Source organism: Scatophagus argus, chromosome 8, assembly GCF_020382885.2.
Source record: "Scatophagus argus isolate fScaArg1 chromosome 8, fScaArg1.pri, whole genome shotgun sequence".
NCBI lineage: Eukaryota > Metazoa > Chordata > Actinopteri > Scatophagidae > Scatophagus > Scatophagus argus.
In genome coordinates this window covers 24,174,955-24,195,518 of record NC_058500.1, presented here as the reverse complement: position 1 = coordinate 24,195,518, position 20,564 = coordinate 24,174,955, and the positions used below count along the sequence as shown (strand labels likewise).

The window sequence follows — 20,564 nt, the reverse complement described above, 5'->3', positions numbered from 1 at the left end:
TAAGCTGCTGGACCCAGCCCTGGAACTGTGAGCTGCGGCCCCTAAGCTGGAACGTGGAACTTTGGTGTAGCTTGGGAAGCTGGCGGACCCAGCCCTGGAACTGTGAGCTGCGGTCCATCAGCCGAAGCGTGGAGCCCTGGCGTAGCTTGGGGTGCTGGCGGACCCAGACCTGGAACAGTGGGCTGCGGTCCATCAGCCGAAGCATGGAGCCCTGGCGTAGCGTGGGGTGCTGGCGGACCCAGCCCTGGAACAGTGGGCTGCGGTCCATCAGCTGGAACGTGGAACTCTGCCGTTGCTTGGTAAGCTGCTGGACCCAGCCCTGGAACTGTGAGCTGCGGCCCCTCAGCTGGAACGTGGAACTCTGGTGTAGCTTGGGAAGCTGGCGGACCCAGCCCTGGAACTGTGAGCTGCGGTCCATCAGCCGAAGCATGGAGCCCTGCCGTTGCTTGGGAAGCTGGCGGACCCAGCCCTAGAACTGTGAGCTGCGGCCCCTCAGCTGGAACGTGGGACTCTGGTGTAGCTTGGGAAGTTGGCGGACCCAGCCCTGGAACTGTGAGCTGCGGTCCATCAGCCGAAGCATGGAGCCCTGGCGTAGCTTGGGGTGCTGGCGGACCCAGCCCTGGAACTGTGGGCTGCGGCCCCTCAGCTGGAACGTGGAACTCTCCCGTTGCTTGGGAAGCTGCTGGACCCAGCCCTGGAACTGTGAGCTACGGCCCCCCAGCTGGAACGTGGAACTCTGGCGTGGCCTTGGGAGCTGGCGGACCCAAACCCTGGAACTGTGAGCTGCGGCCCCTCAGCTGGAACGTGGGACTCTGGTGTAGCTTGGGAAGCTGGCGGACCCAGCCCTTTGACGGTGAGCTGCGGCCCCTCAGCTGGAACGTGGGACTCTGGCGTAGCCTTGGGAGCTGGCGGACCCAGCCCTGAAAACCTCCGCGTCGGCAGGTGGCCTGGTCCGCGGAGCAGGGACAGGAACGAAGACCTCCACGGCGGCAGGCGGCTTAGTCCGCGGAGCAGGAACAGGAACGAAGACCTCCGCGGCAGCAGGCGGCCTGGTCCGCGGAGCAGGGACAGGAACGTGGATCTCCGCGGCGGCCGGCGGTTTAGTCCGCGGAGTCTGCACCGGCTGTGGGGAGCCTGTCGCTGGGTGCAGGCCTCCCCTGGACCTCAAGCGGTACATGTGCACCTTCCAGAGGTGGCCCAGACTGGGAGGGGGCCTGATTGCCAGTCTAGTGCCCCAAAACGGAGACTCTGCGGGGTTCATTGTTGGTCAGTGCGTTCTGTCACGAATAGTCGGCGTCGCTGACGCAGAAATTTACTGAACCCCGATGCAGAGTCAAAAGGAGCAGCCGAGGTGGAGTTCCAAAAACAATGGTCTTTTATTAAACAAAGCCAAACTCGAAAAACAAACTTACTGTGGCAAAAAACTCCTGGGCTAACATGGCATGGCATGGCATAACAAGGTAAAACAGGCATGGCATGGGAAAAATGCAGATCCTGGCATGGCATGGGGGAAAAAAGCAGACGCACTGACAATGGTGACTGGGAAGACAAGGACTAAATAGACAAGACAACGAGACACAGGTGACACACATCAGGAGGGAAAAAGCAATCAGGAAAACTAAAGCAAAGCTACATGAAAACAGGACACACAGGGGAAGAGACACTTTCAAAATAAAACAGGACATGACAAAAACCTTGAACATAATACATGGAAGCACTAGACAAACATGGAACATGGCACATGGACAGAAATCAAAAGACAAAGCATAACCAAAAAACACCAGGCATGACACCTTTTAACAGGCAGAAACCTCGAGCAGAACCAGACTCAGTGTGGGCGGCCTTCTGCTGCGACCGCCTGGGACTGAGAGAGGAGAGACAGGGAGGACAGAGAGAAAAGTGCAGAGCAGGAGCAGCAGGATCCAGGCAGCGCCATGGAGAGGGTTCTGGATCCAGCAGCACTGTCAGTGCAGTAGGCAGGGTCGTATAGGGCTCAGGATCCAGCAGCAGTACCAGGCCTCAGTTGGGCAGGGTAGAAGATTGTGGATCCAGCAAATGGTAAGTGAAATTCAGACTTGCAGGAGACATTTCATTGATGTTTAACTTACCTGTGTCTCCTACGACCATCTACATCTTACCTCTAGTGGAAACACCTGCAAGCTGAGTTGAAAATGAAATAAACAATCCTTATATATTATATATCAAAGCTTTGATGCAAATCGTTACCATTCCTGCCAGACACATTCAATTCAATTCAGTTCAGTTCAATTCAGTTCAATTTTATTTAAAGAGGCAATTCATAACAGAGTTATCTCAAGGCATTTTACAGGTGTGTATACAACACATTCAAAAATAAAAGAAAAAAAAAGAGAAACAGAGAAAAACATGTCCCAGGGCAAAACCCCACACTGAGTAAGCATTTGGCGACAGTGGCGAGGAAAAACTTCCTTTTAACAGGCAGAAACCTCGAGCAGAACCAGACTCAGTGTGGACGGCCTTCTGCTGCGACCGCCTGGGAGGGAGAGAAGAGAGACAGGGAGGACAGAGAGAACCTTGCAGAGCAGGAGCAGCAGGATCCAGGCAGGGCCATGGAGAGGGTTCTGGATCCAGCAGCAGAGAAACAGAGAGAAACAGGTCCCAGGGCAAAACTCCACACTGACTAAGCATTTGGCGCCGAAGCAGAAGAGGAGCAAACAGGGCAGCCTGTTAGCTAAGCTAAAGGCTAACACCGGGAGACCACCGATCCCGTCCCTGTTCCTGTCCAGTGTTCGTTCTTTGGACAACAAGATGGACCTACTTCGACTGAGGCTGGGGGTTTCACGTGAGATGAGGAACTGTGCATTGCTTTGTCTGACAGAAACATGGCTGAACGAGAACATGCCAGACCCAGCCTTCCAGATCGACGGCCGGCTTCTCTTCCGAGCGGACCATAACAAGCTGGCGGGGAAAGCCCGTCTATGTTAATAAAGGTTGGTGTACAAACTGCATTAAAGTCAACAGCCACTGCTCCGAGGCGATAGTGCATATGTTTGTGAAATGCCGGCCACACTATCTGCCTTGGGGGTTTACGGCGGTGTTTGTTATGGTCGTTTACATCACGGCAGGTGCTAATGCAAGTGAAGCGCTACGGGAGCTACACAACAACATCAGCTCGCTCCAGAACAAGCCCCTCAGCGTGGCCCCAACAGAAGTGAGGAGGATCCTCCAGAGGATAAACTCACAAAGCTGCAGGTCCCAATAACATCCCTGGGCGGGTGCCGAGGGGCTGTGCACATCAGCTCACAGAGGTGCTGACGGACATCTTCAACACCTCTCTCCAACAGGCGGCGGTCCCCAAATGCCTGAAGGCCGCCACGATCATCCCCATTCCCAAGACCTCCACAGTGACGAGCCTGAATGGCTATCGGCCAGTAGCACTCACTCCGATAGTCACGAAGTGCTTTGAGAGACTGGTCATGGCCCGCATTAAAGACTGCATTGATGTCACTGTGGACCCACACCAGTACGCATACAGGAAGAACCAATCCACAGAGGATGCTGTATCTTCTGGGGTTCACACAGCTCTCACCCACCTAGAGAATAAGGACTTTTATGTCCCTCTGCTCTTCGTGGACTTTACATCAGCTGTCCACACAATCATTCCACAGACACTGATCCACAAACTCAGTACTCTCGGACTGAGCTCCACCCTCTGCAATTGGGTCCTGGACTTCCTGACGGACATGCCGCAGTCCGTAAAGATCCACGACATCTCCTCCCCCCCATCACCCTCAGCACTGGCTCTCCTCAGGGCTGTGTGCTGAGCCACCTCCCGTTCACCCTGCTCACACACGACTGCTCAGTGCAACATCCGAGCTGCCTGATCGTGAAATTTGTGGATGACACAGCTGTGGTTGGACGAGTCCAACTGTCCGACGAGTCCAACTACAGGCATGAGGTGGGACACCTGGAGGGTTGGTGCAGAGAAAACAACCTCTGCATCAATGTGAAGAAGACCAAGGAGATGATCGTGGACTTCAGAAGGGGCAGACATCCCCCCCTTCCTCCCCTGTACATCAGAGTCAAGTCAAGTCAAGTCAACTTTATTTGTATAGCCCATTTTTACAAGCAGTTTGTCTCAAAGGGCTTAGAGGGACAGAGGGACAGCGGTGGAAGATTGTGGATCCAGCAAATGGTAAGTGAAATTCAGACTTGCAGGAGACATTTCATTGATGTTTAACTGTGTCTCCTATGACCATCTACATCTTACCTCTAGTGGAAACACCTGCAAGCTGAGTTGAAAATGTTCTTAACACACAAAACCTGATGATAGCAATAATAATAATAATAATACCAACAATAACAATGACAATAACAATAATAACATTATAGAAGGAGATTTGCCCTTATGCGCTGCGCGCTTTTACGCAAGGCTCTTTCCACGTCTCGCGTGCGCAACAGAAATGTGAAATAACAGGGAAAATATAGAATGGAGAAGGACTATCAGACATGAATCTCAGGGAAAACGTGATCGATCTGTCACTGCTTCAAACAATCGACTGGCAAAGGCATGTATTCTTTTGCATCCACTAAGTGAATCATGGCTACACTGGCTAATAAATGAAGCGCAACCAACAACGGAGCTTCTGTAAAATAAGAGCAATGAGCTCTGAACAGACCATGCTAGTACTTCACAACTCTTTATAGTCACAGGCCCAATGAACGATGAATGAATAAATGAACGATGTGTGACTGTTTGTGGACCGATCTAAGCTGATGAGTACTGTCAACACACAACTTGTGGTAATTTGATCAGCGCGCGCCATGCGTCGGGGATGCAGCCGTCTCAGTCACGCATCGTGATATGCAGCTGATGAAATGTGACTATAAAGAGTTGTGAAGTACTAGCATGGTCTGTTCAGAGCTCACTGTTCTTATTTTACAGAAGCTCCGTTGTTGGTTGCGCTTCATTTATTAGCCAGTGTAGCCATGATTCACTTAGTGGATGCAAAAGAATACATGCCTTTGCCAGTCGATTGTTTGAACCAGTGACAGATCGATCACATTTTCGCTGAGATTCATGTCTGATAGTGCTTCTCCATTCCATATTTTCCCTGTCATGTCACATTTCTGTTGCGCACGCGAGACGTGGAAAGAGCCTTGCGTAAAAGCGCGCAGCGCATATGGACAAATCTCCTTCTATAATGTTATTATTATTGTTATGCTGAGAGCATATTCAAAGCAGTTGGTTTGTGGACAAGATTACTCAAATGTTCTTAACACACAAAACATGATGATAACAATAATAATAATAACATTACAGAAAGAGATTAGGAGATTTGTCCTTATGCGCTGCGCCACGTCTCGCGTGCGCAACAGAAATGTGAAACAACAGGGAAAATATGGAATGGAGAAGCACTATCAGACATGAATCTCAGGGAAAATGTTATCGATCTGTCACTGGTTGAAACAATCGACTGGCAAAGGCATGTATTCTTTTGCATCCACTAAGTGAATCATGCTGAAGCGCAACCAACAACGGAGCTTCCGTAAAATAAGAGCAATGAGCTCTGAACAGACCATGCTAGTACTTCACAACTCTTTATAGTCACATTTCATCAGCTGCATATCACGATGCGTGACTGAGACGGCTGCATCCCGAACGCATGGCGCGCACATGCTGTCCCATACAGCTGACAAATAGCTCTGTCGCGCCTCCAAAATAAAACACCAAACTAACGGCAAAAGAGGTTTTCAGTGTTATTATGCAAACACCAATATGCCCTGTACAAGTTGTGTGTTGACAGTACTCATCAGCTTAGATTGGTGCACAAACAGTCACACATCGTTCATTTGTCAGCTCCAATAAAACTCTGAACAACGCTGAGCTCTTTGTGAATTTTGAGGAATCGCTGAAAATAAGTTTGCAAACTTTTAAAGGACAAAATGTTTCGGTATCAGCTCCTCAAGTCAAGTCAGGGCTCAATAATCAGAACAAACAAGTACACAGAAAGAAGGTGCAGTGGTTTGATAACACCCGCAGATGATGGTTCCATCGTCTCCATGGAGACCAAGCATAAGACATTTTCTATTTAGCATTTTATGAATTTCAGCCCAGTCGCCATTTTTTTTCACTACTTTTCATGCAAAACTTTGAACAATTTGCTGACATCAAAGCAAAATCAGTGTTTTCAGTTCACCACACTACTTATTAACACATTCCACACATTTCCCGCGGGATTTCAGCGATTCTGTCTATTAAATTAACATTTTACACCAAGAAATCATCGAGTCACCAAATGTATGCCTTTCCAACAGCCCTGTGATATGACGTCATTCAGCTACCTCCACACTCAAAACCTTTCACTGATGTCTCGTACTGCTAAAGCTTTAAAGGGCTTCAAGATTTCACAGCGAATCCGTCACAAATAAAACGCTCAAATAAATTTTTCTTATCTGCAGTGTCGTCGTCCATCTCAAGGGCGACTTCCATCCGAAAAGGTTCCTCGTTGAGTGGTTTGCTGAAGGCCATTTCAAGCTCCTCAATTTCCCTCAGTGATTCAGTAATCCGATAGTTTTGTTTTCCAGCAAGTTTCCCAAAAGATATTTCCCAGCGCTTTAATTCTCCAAAAGAGATCACTTCCACAGCTCAGGTTTGCCAGAGATGAGCTCCTGCCACAGTCCAAGTGAAAATGACGAGAATCAGAATCTTCTGCGGCCTTTTATATGAGCTGGTGCGTCGTTCTGTTTGGAATTTTCTGACAGACGTGTTCGCGAATTGTATTTACATCTTTTCTTATATTTGTGAAATGTATTTTTGTTTCCTTTATGCTTGCATTTTTCCCCCCCACTAATTTATTTTCAACCATTTGGCTTTCTTTCTTTCTTGCAGAGCTGCAAGGTAGCAACATGAAGACCATTAGTTATGTTCTTGCTGTAATTACATTGTAAATCTCATACAACCAGTTAAGTTGTGCAACTACCACAAATCTGAATTATTACTGAAAACACAGTTTAGGGAGAAACTGCTCAAAGAGATTAAATAGACCAGCAGATGATATGAATTGTCCAACTGATGCTACAGGTTGATGTACGGCGCCTCATGTCAAATGCCTCTTTTTTTTTCCCTGGAAATCAAAATGCTACCATATAATAAGTGTGAGGTTCTCAGCCACTAACTTATTTCTTTTTGATTGAAGTGCCTCTACATCATCAACACTTCTGTTGTGCCTCCAAACGGCAGCTCACGGTTGTGAATGTGACCCAGCCAGCCACTGCTTCCTTTGTGGAGTTCTGATTTCTTGATTTATCAAAACAAGACAGACACAGCATTGAGAAGCTTTATAACCCATGTCTGTATCAGCTCGATGCTGTGATAATGCTGAGAGCATATTCAAGGCAGTTGGTTTGTGCCTAAGAGTTTCTCAAATGTTCCTAACACAGGAAACATTACAAAACATGATGATGATAATAATAATAACATTATAGAAGGAGATTCGTCCTTATGCGCTGCGCGCTTTTACGCAAGGCTCTTTCCACGTCTCGCGTGCGCAACAGAAATGTTAAACAACAGGGAAAATATGGAATGGAGAAGGACTATCAGACATGAATCTCAGGGAAAATGTGATCGATCTGTCACTGCTTCAAACAATCGACTGGCAAAGGCATGTATTATTTTGCATCCACTAAGTGAATCATGGCAACACTGGCTAATAAATGAAGCGCAACCAACAACGGAGCTTCTGTAAAATAAGAGCAATGAGCTCTGAACAGACCATGCTAGTACTTCACAACTCTTTATAGTCACATTTCATCAGCTGCATATCACGATGCGTAACTGAGACGGCTGCATCCCCGACGCATGGCGCGCACTGATCAAATTACCACAAGTTGTGTGTTGACAGTACTCATCAGCTTAGATCGGTCCACAAACACTCACACATCGTTCATTTGTCAACTCCAATACAATTCTGAACAACACTTTGAGGAATCGCTCAAAATAAGTTTGTAAACTTTCAAACGGCTAAATGTTTCGGTATCAGCTCCGGATACAAATCAAGTCAAGGCTCAATAATCAGAACAAACAAGTACACAGAAAGTGATTATGATATGACATGACTGAAAACATAATACAAGCCTGTTTACTGGTGTATTTACACACATACAAAATAACGAAATCTTCTTACAGCATTGAGAAGCTTTATAACCCATGTCTGTATCAGCTCAATGCTGTTATAATGCTGAGAGCATATTCAAGGCAGTATGGTCGGTGGCTAAGAGTTTCTCAAATGTTCTTAACACACAAAACATGATGATAACAATAATAATAATAATAACACCAACAATAACAATAACAATAATAACATTATAGAAAGAGATTAGGAGATTTGTCCTTATGCGCTGCGCGATTTTACGCAAGGCTCTTTCCACGTCTCGCATGCGCAACAGAAATGTGACATAACAGGGAAAATATGGAATGGGGAAGCACTATCAGACATGAATCTAAAAATGAACGATGAATGAATAAATGAACGATGTGTGACTGTTTGTGGACCGATCTAAGCTGATGAGTACTGTCAACACACAACTTGTGGTAATTTGATCAGCGCGCGCCATGCGTCGGGGATGCAGCCGTCTCAGTTACGCATCGTGATATGCAGCTGATGAAATGTGACTATAAAGAGTTGTGAAGTACTAGCATGGTCTGTTCAGAGCTCATTGCTCTTATTTTACAGAAGCTCCGTTGTTGGTTGCGCTTCATTTATTAGCCAGTGTAGCCATGATTCACTTAGTGGATGCAAAAGAATACATGCCTTTGCCAGTCGATTGTTTGAAGCAGTGACAGATCGATCACGTTTTCCCTGAGATTCATGTCTGATAGTCCTTCTCCATTCCATATTTTCCCTGTTATGTCACATTTCTGTTGCGCACGCGAGACGTGGAAAGAGCCTTGCGTAAAAGCGCGCAGCGCATAAGGACGAATCTCCTAATCTCCTTCTATAATGTTAGTATTATTATTGTTATCATCATGTTTTGTGTGTTAAGAACATTTGAGAAACTCTTAGCCACAAACCAACTGCTTTGAATATGCTCTCAGCATCATAACAGCATTGAGGTGATACAGACAGGGGTTATAAAGCTTCTCAATGCTGTAAGAAGATTTCGTCATTTTGTATGTGTGTAAATACATCAGTAAAACAGGCTTGTTTTATGTTTTCAATCATATTTAGTATTCAAACAGAAAATTGTTGATTTTAATTTGACCCAGTGACCTAATCTCTATACTTGTCAATATAACTGTACTTAATGTTTTAATGTCTTTATATTTTTCATTCTTGTGAATAAGTTTCTTCCAAGTTCATGAACAGTTAGGATTTTTTTCCAGGTGATTAAGTACAGTAAATAATGGTAACTATTAAGTGGGACATAAATACAGCATCAAATTATTCTCATCCTGTTCATAGTAATGAAGAACTGCATAGTCTTTGATATTACTGTTAAAAGGACCTGTCATGTGTCATGAGATTCATGTCTGCTAGTGCTTCTCCATTCCATATTTTCCCTGTTATTTCACATTTCTGTTGTGCACGCGTGACGTGGAAAGAGCCTTGCGTATAAGCGCGCAGCGCATAAGGACGAATCTCCTTCTATAATGTTATTATTATTGTTATGCTGAGAGCATATTCAAAGCAGTTGGTTTGTGGACAAGATTTCCCAAATGTTCTTAACACACAAAACATGATGATAACAATAATAATAATACCAACAATAACAATAACAATAATAACATTATAGAAAGAGATTGGGAGATTTATCCTTATGCGCTGCGCGCTTTTACGCAAGGCTCTTTCCACGTCTCGCGTGCGCAACAGAAATGTGAAATAACAGGGAAAATATGGAATGGAGAAGGACTATCAGACACGAATCTCATGACACATGACAGGCCCTTTCAACAGTAATATCAAAGACTATGCAGTTCTTCATTACTATGAACAGGATGAGAATAATTTGATGCTGTATTTATGTCCCACTTAATAGTTACCATTATTTACTGTACTTAATCACCTGGAAAAAAATCCTAACTGTTCATGAACTTGGAAGAAACTTATTCACAAGAATGACATTTTTTACAACATTAAGTACAGTTATATGATTATGATAATGATATGATTGAAAACATAATACAAGCCTGCTTACTGATGTATTCACACACATACAAAATGACGAAATCTTCTTACAGCATTGAGAAGCTTTATAACCCATGTCTGTATCAGCCCGATGCTGTGATAATGCTGAGAGCATATTCAAGGCAGTTGGTTTGTGGCTAAGAGTTTCTCAAATGTTCCTAACACAGGAAACATTACAAAACATGATGATGATAATAACAATAGCAATAATAACATTATAGAAGGAGATTTGTCCTTATGCGCTGCGCGCTTTTACGCAAGGCTCTTTCCACGTCTCGCGTGCGCAACAGAAATGTGAAACAACAGGGAAAATATGAAATGGAGAAGGACTATCAGACATGAATCTCAGGGAAAATGTTATCGATCTGTCACTGGTTGAAACAATCGACTGGCAAAGGCATGTATTCTTTTGCATCCACTAAGTGAATCATGGCTACACTGGCTAATAAATGAAGCGCAACCAACAACGGAGCTTCTGTAAAATAAGAGCAATGAGCTCTGAACAGACCATACTAGTACTTCACAACTCTTTATAGTCACATTTCATCAGCTGCATATCACGATGCGTGACTGAGACGGCTGCATCCCGGACGCATGGCGCGCACATGCTGTCCCATACAGCTGACAAATAGCTCTCCAAAATAAAACACCAAACTAACGGCAAGAGAGGTTTTCAGTGTTATTATGCAAACACCAATATGCCCTGTACAAGTTGTGTGTTGAAAGTACTCAGCAGCTTAGATTGGTGCACAAACAGTCACACATCGTTCATTTGTCAGCTCCAATAAAACTCTGAACAACGCTGAGCTCTTTGTGAATTTTGAGGAATCGCTGAAAATAAGTTTGCAAACTTTTAAAGGACAAAATGTTTCGGTATCAGCTCCTCAAGTCAAGTCAGGGCTCAATAATCAGAACAAACAAGTACACAGAAAGAAGGTGCAGTGGTTTGATAACACCCGCAGATGATGGTTCCATCGTCTCCATGGAGACCAAGCATAAGACATTTTCTATTTAGCATTTTATGAATTTCAGCCCAGTCGCCATTTTTTTTCACTACTTTTCATGCAAAACTTTGAACAATTTGCTGACATCAAAGCAAAATCAGTGTTTTCAGTTCACCACACTACTTATTAACACATTCCACACATTTCCCGCGGGATTTCAGCGATTCTGTCTATTAAATTAACATTTTACACCAAGAAATCATCGAGTCACCAAATGTATGCCTTTCCAACAGCCCTGTGATATGACGTCATTCAGCTACCTCCACACTCAAAACCTTTCACTGATGTCTCGTACTGCTAAAGCTTTAAAGGGCTTCAAGATTTCACAGCGAATCCGTCACAAATAAAACGCTCAAATAAAATTTTCTTATCTGCAGTGTCGTCGTCCATCTCAAGGGCGACTTCCATCCGAAAAGGTCCCTCGTTGAGTGGTTTGCTGAAGGCCATTTCAAGCTCCTCAATTTCCCTCAGTGATTCAGTAATCCGATAGTTTTGTTTTCCAGCAAGTTTCCCAAAAGATATTTCCCAGCGCTTTAATTCTCCAAAAGAGATCACTTCCACAGCAGGTTTGCCAGAGATGAGCTCCTGCCACAGTCCAAGTGAAAATGACGAGAATCAGAATCTTCTGCGGCCTTTTATATGAGCTGGTGCGTCGTTCTGTTTGGAATTTTCTGACAGACGTGTTCGCGAATTGTATTTACATCTTTTCTTATATTTGTGAAATATATTTTTGTTTCCTTTATGCTTGCATTTTTTCCCCCCCACTAATTTATTTTCAACCATTTGGCTTTCTTTCTTTCTTGCAGAGCTGCAAGGTAGCAACATGAAGACCATTAGTTATGTTCTTGCTGTAATTACATTGTAAATCTCATACAACCAGTTAAGTTGCGCAACTACCACAAATCTGAATTATTACTGAAAACACAGTTTAGGGAGAAACTGCTCAAAGAGATTAAATAGACCAGCAGATGATATGAATTGTCCAACTTTTATGTCTACATTATTAGTTCTCTCTCTCTCTCTCTTTCTGGCTTTCTCTCCTTCAGAAGATGAAAAATGTTCACAACCCCCATGCCACAATTTTTATCAACTATGAATAGTGACAGCTGAAGCAACTCATGAAGAATCATTTGAGAAAGAGAGTTTGGCATGATAGCATCACCCATCCTGTGACAGTGAACGACGCTTCTGCCATATAAATGTAGCAGTGTATCGTGGTAGTTGGCGTGACTCCTGGGCTTTTAAACACACAGATGTGGCATATGGCCCCTGGTCCCGAGGTGGAGCTGCACATCAGCTTACCTTCTGACTCAACAACTAATGAAACCCTACAGGGATGATGATTTGTGCCATTATCTAAGGACTGGATCCATCTTCATGCTCTTTTTCATTTCATTTTCTTTTGTGAGAGTGTGTGCAGGATGCTACAGGTTGATGTACGGCGCCTCATGTCAAATGCCTCTTTTTTTTTCCCCTGGAAATCAAAATGCTACCACATAATAAGTGTGAGGTTCTCAGTCACTAACTTATTACTTTTTGATTGAAGTGCCTCTACATCATCAACACTTCTGTTGTGCCTCCAAGCGGCAGCTCACGGTTGTGAATGTGACCCAGCCAGCCACTGCTTCCTTTGTGGAGTTCTGATTTCTTGATTTATCAAAACAAGACAGACTCAAGAATATAATTCAAATTTTATTTGTCTTGCTTTTTCTTATTAACTTAATGTGTTGTTGCTGCTGCTTCCCCAGCTCTTGTATTTGCGACCAAATTTGACCCGTGCATGTGATCATTTTTTTGTTTTTTTTCTCAAATCTTAATTTTAATTAATCTTAATCTAAATCTTAACTCTTCTTAATTTTTCCTTCAGCCTCCTCCACCTTGCATGAACTGGTACGCATCATGGAATGATGGTCTTTTGTCCATGTGCACTTAAAAATTTAATAAAGTTAAAAAAGTTAATAATAAGACATAATAAATTTATGTCAATAGTAAGAGATTACCTTCACTATGTCCTGCAGCTTTTACTTGCTCCATTATGTTAATAACATAATTGTCATCTGGGAAAACGGATATAATTTTACAATTGCCATCCACATTTATAATGACATTAAAGTATCTTGCTTTTTTAACTCACCTGTTGTCAGTCTTGGGCAGCACAGCGGTGCTCACGGTGGTAGCACTGGCACCTCAAAGGGTTCCAGGTTCGAATCCCGGTCTGGGCCCTTTTGTGTGGAGTTTGCATGTTCTCCCTGTGCCTGCGTGGGTTTTCTCCCAGGACTCCAGCTTCCTGCCACAATACCAAAAACATGCACATTAGGTTAAGAGGCTACTCTGCGTTGCCTCTAGGTGTGAGTGTGTGTGGTTGTCTGTCTTTGTGTGTCATCCCTGCGATTGACTGGACTCTGTGCTCACTCTCAATTTTTATGGCATCTTTGTCATCTTTCAAGATAACTATAACTTGATCCATTTTTTGATTCTATAAACCAGGTTCTGCTTAGGCCTTATATACACACATCCATCCATCCATCCATCCATCCATTTTCTACACCGCTTATCCGTCAGGGTCGCGGGGGAGCTGGAGCCTATCCCAGCTGACTACGGGCGAGAGGCGGGGTTCACCCTGGACTGGTCGCCAGTCAATCGCAGGGCCAACACACAAAGACAGACAACCACACACTCTCACACTCACACCTAGGGGCAATTTAGAGTAGCCAATTAACCTAATGTGCATGTTTTTGGTATTGTGGGAGGAAGCCGGAGAACCCGGAGAAAACCCACGCAGGCACAGGGAGAACATGCAAACTCCACATAGAAGGGCCCAGACCGGGATTCGAACCTGGAACCCTCTTGCTATGAGGCGACAGTGCTAACCCCTGCACCACCGTGCCGCCCTATACACACACATGTATTGCAAAAAAATTGAGCAGGGAGTGTGTTCACTCATTAGAGATGACAACAGATTGTGCTCATCACAGATTGCTTTTCTGTATGTATATGCTTTTCTGCAATTGTCCAAAAATAACAGATGCATTTGTCAGAATTGAACTTTGACTGAGGGTGAATCATTTTTCTTGAGCCAAAAAATAATCAGTACTTTGCACAGATATTCTACTGCACTGATCACCTTGATGGGAATGTGAGATGTGAGATATTGGACGAAATATGTTATAGTGATGAGTAATTAATTAATGACACTTTTTAAGACAAGATAAGATAAGATTTTCTTTATTGTCCGGCAATGGGGAAAATCACAAAAATTTAAATAATTAAGAGAAAGTGAAGAACTGAATCAGCAGTGCAGATGTTCTTGCAGCTGCCTACATAGTCTACATTCAGGAAGGACAAGCAACAATCAGAACTGCAAGACAGTTTCCTTCAGTGTGAGACATAATCTAATTGATTCCCAAACAGGAATAGGTTTAGATCACATCAGAGAGTAATAACATATAGTGTTATTACAGTAATTGAGGAAATGTTTTTTGTTGACATTGTGTGAGGGATGTGTTAATTCATGATGCTATTTTTCACACTTACGTCAGCATGTGGTGTGTGACATTAGGACATCATACACACAAAACACATTTGTTTATATAGACTTTTTATTGCTCTTACCTGATTTGTCTCTTTAAGTTGCATCGGGATGGGAGATGTTTATACACAGTCTGTGATTTTTACATTGATTATCTGCTTGAGAATTTCAGTAGTGTTTTACTCTGAGCATACTGATTTGTGAAGGCTGTTTCACATTTGACCGCATGTACCGGAACTCTTCAAAGTCGACCTTGTGAGTGAAATGTTTCTTGCTCATATTTTGCTGTTTCAGGGGGTTTCAGGTGGGAATACTCAGTGGCAGATTCTCCTCATAAACAAGGACACAATAGAAAGAGTGGTTCAAGAACAAATGCTTGTTGAATGTCAACAAGGCCAAAAGAGATGGTGATCGATTTCAGGAGGAAGAGGACGCCTTCACAGCCACACTACGGATCGGGGGGGGGGAGGTGGAGGACTACAGATACCTGGGAGTGGTGATCGGTAATAGACTGGACTGGACTTCTAAGACCGAGGCTGTGTACAAGAAGGGGATGAGCAGACTCTATTTCCTGAGGAAGCTGAGATCCTTCAACGTGTGCAGCAAGATGTTGGAGATCTTCTACCAGTCTGTTGTTGTCAGCGCCATTTTCTTTGCTGTGGTGTGTTGGGGCAGCAGCATCAGAGCCAACGACACTAACAGACTTGATAAAATCATCAAGAAGGCTGGCTCTGTACTCGGTCTCAGGCTGGAGTCTTTTGAGACCGTGGTGGAGAGGAGGATGCTGAACAAACTGTTATCCATCATGGACAATGAACAGCACCTTCTCCACCACACAGTAGACAGACAGCGGAGCACCTTCTCCCACAGGCTGCTACAGCTCCGCTGTCGAAGGGACAGATACAGGAAATCTTTCCTGCCACATGCCATCACACTGTACAATAACAGCTAAACTCTGGTCATAACATACAGTCACTATGCACTTTATATGTTTTACTCACTTACCTTACATTCTACTGGCACCTTACACTCTACCTCTACATTATTTTGCACTACATTACACTGTTTACTGTTGTATATATACGTTTTATATTGCCTTGTATATATATTTTATATATGCCACTTTTTATTTTGCTATTTTTAACATTTTGTTTAGCTTGTGTATTGCTGCTGCTGCACTGCAATTTCCCAGCCTGGGATCAATAAAGTATATCTATCTATCTATTCTCTAAGAAAGAAAATGCTAACTTTTTTTTATTCTAGGAGATTTGCATTATAAAGATAAATTCTGGCCTTTAGAATGGTAAGCTCATACTGGGCCTTTGTTGAGCTTTTCTGTCTCAAAAACTTTTTTTTCTTCAAATTTGTCCTTCAAAATTGTCCTCTCCGAAAGTTAATCTAAAGTTTAGGTGTATCTCTTGAGGTATAATGGCTGAAAATCAAATTCCACAGCCTGATTTGTGCATATTTTCTAATATTTTGGAGATTAATTTACTTTAGTTTATCTCAAGGAAATTCAATCGAATGCAACTGGACTTAGTTATTTGTCTTTGAAGACGTTTCACTGGGTTGGACTAGTCCCAGCCTAGTCAAGCGAGCATGAACTGATGAAGCCTCCTGGATGAGAGGTGAAACGTCTTCAAAGACAAATAACTAAGTCCAGTTGCATTCGATTGAATTTCCTTGAGATATCCAGATGAAGGTTTTGGAAAAACGACCGCCTGTGGATGGTACTGGTATTAACCAGCAGATGTCGCCACCACACAACTATACTGTGTTGGGAGTCTTATTCAGTCAGAGTCCCTGATGAGGCTCTTGGGAGTAACTTGCGGGGGAAACAAGCATTTTCCTTAGGTCTATAATATCCAGAAGTGTCAACATCAAAAACAGTTAGATCTAAATATCAGATAAAGTAAACTAAACAGGGGTCTCTTTATGTGATTGTTGGAGAGTCTAAAAATGAAAACTCTCCCTAATTTAAATTATTTATCAAAGGATTTATCTCTATTTATTAAATTTGTATTATTATTTGTATTACATAAACAGCCACATCACTCTGTAAAGTTGGTAGGAGTAAAGAAAGATAATAAATTCTATGATAGGAGATGTTATGTACCGCGTTCAGCGAGAGCTTTACTTTGAAGCGCTCTTCCCAGCAGTAACTCAACTGTGAATTTCTCTGTCACCACCTGCAGCTCGCCGCCTACAACAGGTGAGGACGCTCCTTTCCATATAAACTTATTTATCCAGGAAAAGCTAACTGAAATGACCTCAGCGTGTACGCGTAACGCTTTGTATAAATGGAAAGACTCGTGTTCTTGGGCTTTTGAGTGTCTGGGAGTTAAACATCTTGACAGTTGAGAACATTGTATCAATGATTGAGACTGACAGGTTAGCTAGCTACCGAGGAGAGGCTGCGAGTATGGAGGATTTACACGGCGAGTAGCAGCGGACATACCTTAATAAACGTATCCAAATATACAGCCTAGCTGCCCGAATTTAAAACGGCTCTGTCCTCAGCTGCCGGCTGAGTTTCGCTGGTAATCCCATGGTTGTTGCCAGTACTTTACGGTAAGGTATCCCGGCGCTGTCATTTTATTATATTTTAAGCAAACGGTGAACATGTATAACAACTTTAAACGAATCTTCAATGCTTTCTTGAAAATTCGGGATATACGTAAACCACCGCAGTAAACCTTATTTAAGTAATATGTCAACATTTAGCAACTGTTTCATCCCTCACGTTATCACCCCTCAGTGCGTTTTGGTGGATAAGTATCATATGAACAACAGGCGAATCAGTTGAGGTGTTACTTTTACGATGTTCCTACATATTTATTTATATGATGTCTGCCGAATTTACAAGCAGCAGTTGTGATTTATGGAAGGTCTTTAAACTTCGCATAATAAATACTACAAAGACGTCAGCAAACTTTCCTTAGTGAAGCGCCCAGTTCAGAAATGACTTTTGTTGCTAGAAGCAGTTTAAGCACAACGTAGTTATGAACTGTGATGTAGTTTCCTGTGTGGTATAGTGTCAATGTTTGAAGGGTTATGTTTTGATGTGGAAATTATGTGTTTAAGGTTTATTATTTTAGGTTAGCTTTTATTTTGGTAAAGGTGAACGATAATCTGATAGCCTGCCTCGGTGGTCGTACGTCGCTGGGGTAAATCACGCTAGTTAGTCATCTGATTTAACGCAGTGTTTCTGTTTTTTGCTCGTTGTAGTTCTGGGAGGTGATAAGTGACGAACATGGCATCGACCCGACCGGGACATATCACGGAGACAGTGACCTGCAGCTGGAACGAATCAACGTCTATTACAACGAGGCAGCAGGTTAGCCTTAATATCACTTTGCTGAAGATTCCGAGCTACACAGTTAGGTTATCTAGCTAATTTCTAATGGCGCCAGAGTAATTCGGCACCAGTCGGAAAACTTGTTAGTACCCTAGCTATCCAGCAGGGGGCCCTTATCCCACTGCAAGACTCTTAGAAATGAGTCTTGAAGTCAGTCCACCCTTCCTCGCTACCGTCGCCCTGTTTCCGTGACACAACAAACCTCCGGCTAACGGAAATGTCCCAAACAAATATCCAGTTAGTTTAACTTACGGTAATATTGTATAACCCATATAAGCGACTAGAAGAAAAGAAGACATTGTATTGTCATTAAATGATATGTAACAGGAGAGCTATACGAGGCATTAGAGTTTACAGTGGTCGTTTGTGACCAAAGATCAAATTCATACATCACTTTTGTATGGAGCTTTGTATGGAACCCCATATAGATATAACCCCAATAAGAAGTAGTCACTGCTGCTTATAAAAAAACAATGGCCAAAATGGCCATGATTTTTTTGCTTTGTTCACTCAGCAATTCAAAAGTATGTCGTATGTATAAGAAAAAGGAGAAAGATGAGCAGGTTATTGTTTGAGTAATTGTTTAAGCAACTGTGTTTTCATTTCCAGGCGGGAAGTATGTCCCTCGTGCAGTGCTGGTGGACTTGGAGCCAGGCACAATGGACTCCGTGAGATCTGGTCCCTTTGGACAAGTCTTTCGACCGGACAGCTTTGTCTTTGGTGCGAATTTTAAATGCGATCATAAGATGTGTGTTTTAAATTGGGTTGATGAAATTGCATTGCTGTGAATAAGCATCTAGAGTCAGCCTTATTTTAAAGTTGAATATCCAAAAAGCGAGGTACTGGTGGTAGTATTGGAGCCAGTCTCTTTCAGTGCTTTCACTGCTCTCTGCAAGGAAATTGTCTTTGACTTTGCATGTATGATGAAGTCATGTCAAGTAGATGTGGATCCAGGTGGTTTTAATTTCTGCGTTTGCATGTTACACAGGCCAGAGCGGAGCAGGTAACAACTGGGCTAAAGGCCACTACACCGAGGGAGCTGAGCTGATGGACTCAGTCCTGGATGTGGTGAGAAAAGAGGCAGAGAGCTGCGACTGCCTCCAGGGCTTCCAGCTCACACACTCCCTGGGAGGAGGCACCGGCTCTGGCATGGGCACGCTGCTCATCGGCAAAATCCGAGAGGAGTACCCAGACCGCATCATGAACACGTTCAGCGTGGTGCCTTCACCCAAGGTTCGCTTAATACACAAGAATATTTTATTGTTAAATATTTGTCCCTACACTTGGTTCTCTGGGCTTCATTGCTGTTTTCTGTTCCTCCCGTCGTCTGCGCTTTCCCTCCGCTCTCCCGCTCCAGGTGTCGGACACAGTGGTGGAGCCATACAATGCTACCCTCTCCGTCCACCAGCTGGTGGAGAATACAGATGAGACCTTCTGCATTGACAACGAGGCCCTGTATGACATCTGCTTTCGCACACTGAAGCTCACCACGCCCACCTATGGTGACCTCAACCACCTGGTCTCAGCCACCATGAGCGGGGTGACTACCTGCCTGCGGTTCCCTGGCCAGCTCAATGCTGATTTGAGGAAACTGGCTGTTAACATGGTGCCCTTTCCCAGGCTGCACTTCTTCATTCCAGGGTTTTCCCGCTTGACCAGCCGCGGCAGCCAGCAGTACAGGTAGCCTGATTTGTTTAAACTATCATTCGTCAAGTTTTACTTCGATGCATTTGAAATAAATCCTGACTCAAGTGTCTGTCTTTTTTTTTAGGGCATTGACGGTTCCAGAACTCACCCAGCAGATGTTCGACGCCAAGAACATGATGGCAGCTTGCGACCCACGGCACGGGCGTTACCTTACAGCCGCCGCCATCTTCAGAGGCCGCGTGTCCATGAAGGAGGTGGACGAGCAGATGCTGAACGTGCAGAACAAAAACAGCAGCTACTTTGTGGATTGGATCCCCAACAACGTGAAGACAGCTGTCTGTGACATCCCTCCCTGCGGCCTCAAGATGGCTTCCACCTTCATTGGCAACAGCACAGCCATTCAAGAGCTGTTCAGGCGCATCTCTGAGCAGTTCACCGCCATGTTCCGCCGCAAGGCCTTCCTCCACTGGTGAGTAAAAGAAGAGTGCCGTCGGGACAGCGGTGTGAAGTCCACGTATTTCTGCTGGACTGGCACAACACCAAACGTTTAGCCACGAGAGTTTGGCTTGTTTGTCAAAACGCATGCAATGAAATAAAGATGTGTTTCAGGTACACGGGCGAGGGCATGGATGAGATGGAGTTCACAGAGGCTGAGAGCAACATGAACGACCTACCCCTTCCTCTGGCAGACACCACCTCCACTTTTAAGACTAAACTTAAAACCTTTCTGTTTAGTAAAGCATATAGTTAGCACCAAATAAAGTGTGTAGGGCTGGTAGGCATAGTTTCACTCACCTCATGATATATAGCCACAGGTAGAATAGGTCTGACTAACTGTTAATCTTTAAATCTCTATCATA

At 43.9% G+C, this 20,564-nt stretch overlaps 2 protein-coding genes across 13 annotated transcripts in view; one reads left to right on the top strand and one right to left on the bottom strand.

Annotated features, from left to right (window-relative positions):
- LOC124063904 (tumor necrosis factor receptor superfamily member 14-like) overlaps window positions 1-20,564 on the bottom strand; it is a 62,189-nt gene that overhangs the window by 23,547 nt on the left and 18,078 nt on the right. The window lies entirely within an intron of this gene.
- On the top strand, window positions 16,889-20,474 carry LOC124063896 (tubulin beta chain-like). 4 transcript variants are annotated; one of them, XM_046398006.1, is made up of 7 exons: window positions 16,889-16,911; window positions 17,928-18,036; window positions 18,667-18,777; window positions 19,046-19,290; window positions 19,415-19,737; window positions 19,829-20,173; window positions 20,314-20,474. In XM_046398006.1, the coding sequence occupies exons 3-7, from the start codon at window positions 18,717-18,719 to the stop codon at window positions 20,453-20,455; spliced, it is 1,116 nt and encodes a 371-aa protein (XP_046253962.1). In that variant the 5' UTR covers window positions 16,889-16,911; window positions 17,928-18,036; window positions 18,667-18,716; the 3' UTR covers window positions 20,456-20,474. The 4 variants fall into 4 exon arrangements, with proteins under 4 accessions (XP_046253962.1, XP_046253959.1, XP_046253960.1 ...); XM_046398003.1 differs by lacking the exon at window positions 16,889-16,911 and adding an exon at window positions 17,042-17,270; XM_046398004.1 differs by lacking the exons at window positions 16,889-16,911; window positions 17,928-18,036 and adding an exon at window positions 18,198-18,310.

Coding starts and splice junctions, on each gene's coding strand:
- LOC124063896 (XM_046398006.1), top strand. CDS start 18,717: ATGGACTCCGTGAGATCTGGTCCCTTTGGACAAGTCTTTCGACCGGAC. Junction 19,291..19,414: donor GCGTGGTGCCTTCACCCAAG/GTTCGCTTAATA, acceptor CTCCCGCTCCAG/GTGTCGGACACAGTGGTGGA. Junction 19,738..19,828: donor CGCGGCAGCCAGCAGTACAG/GTAGCCTGATTT, acceptor CTTTTTTTTTAG/GGCATTGACGGTTCCAGAAC.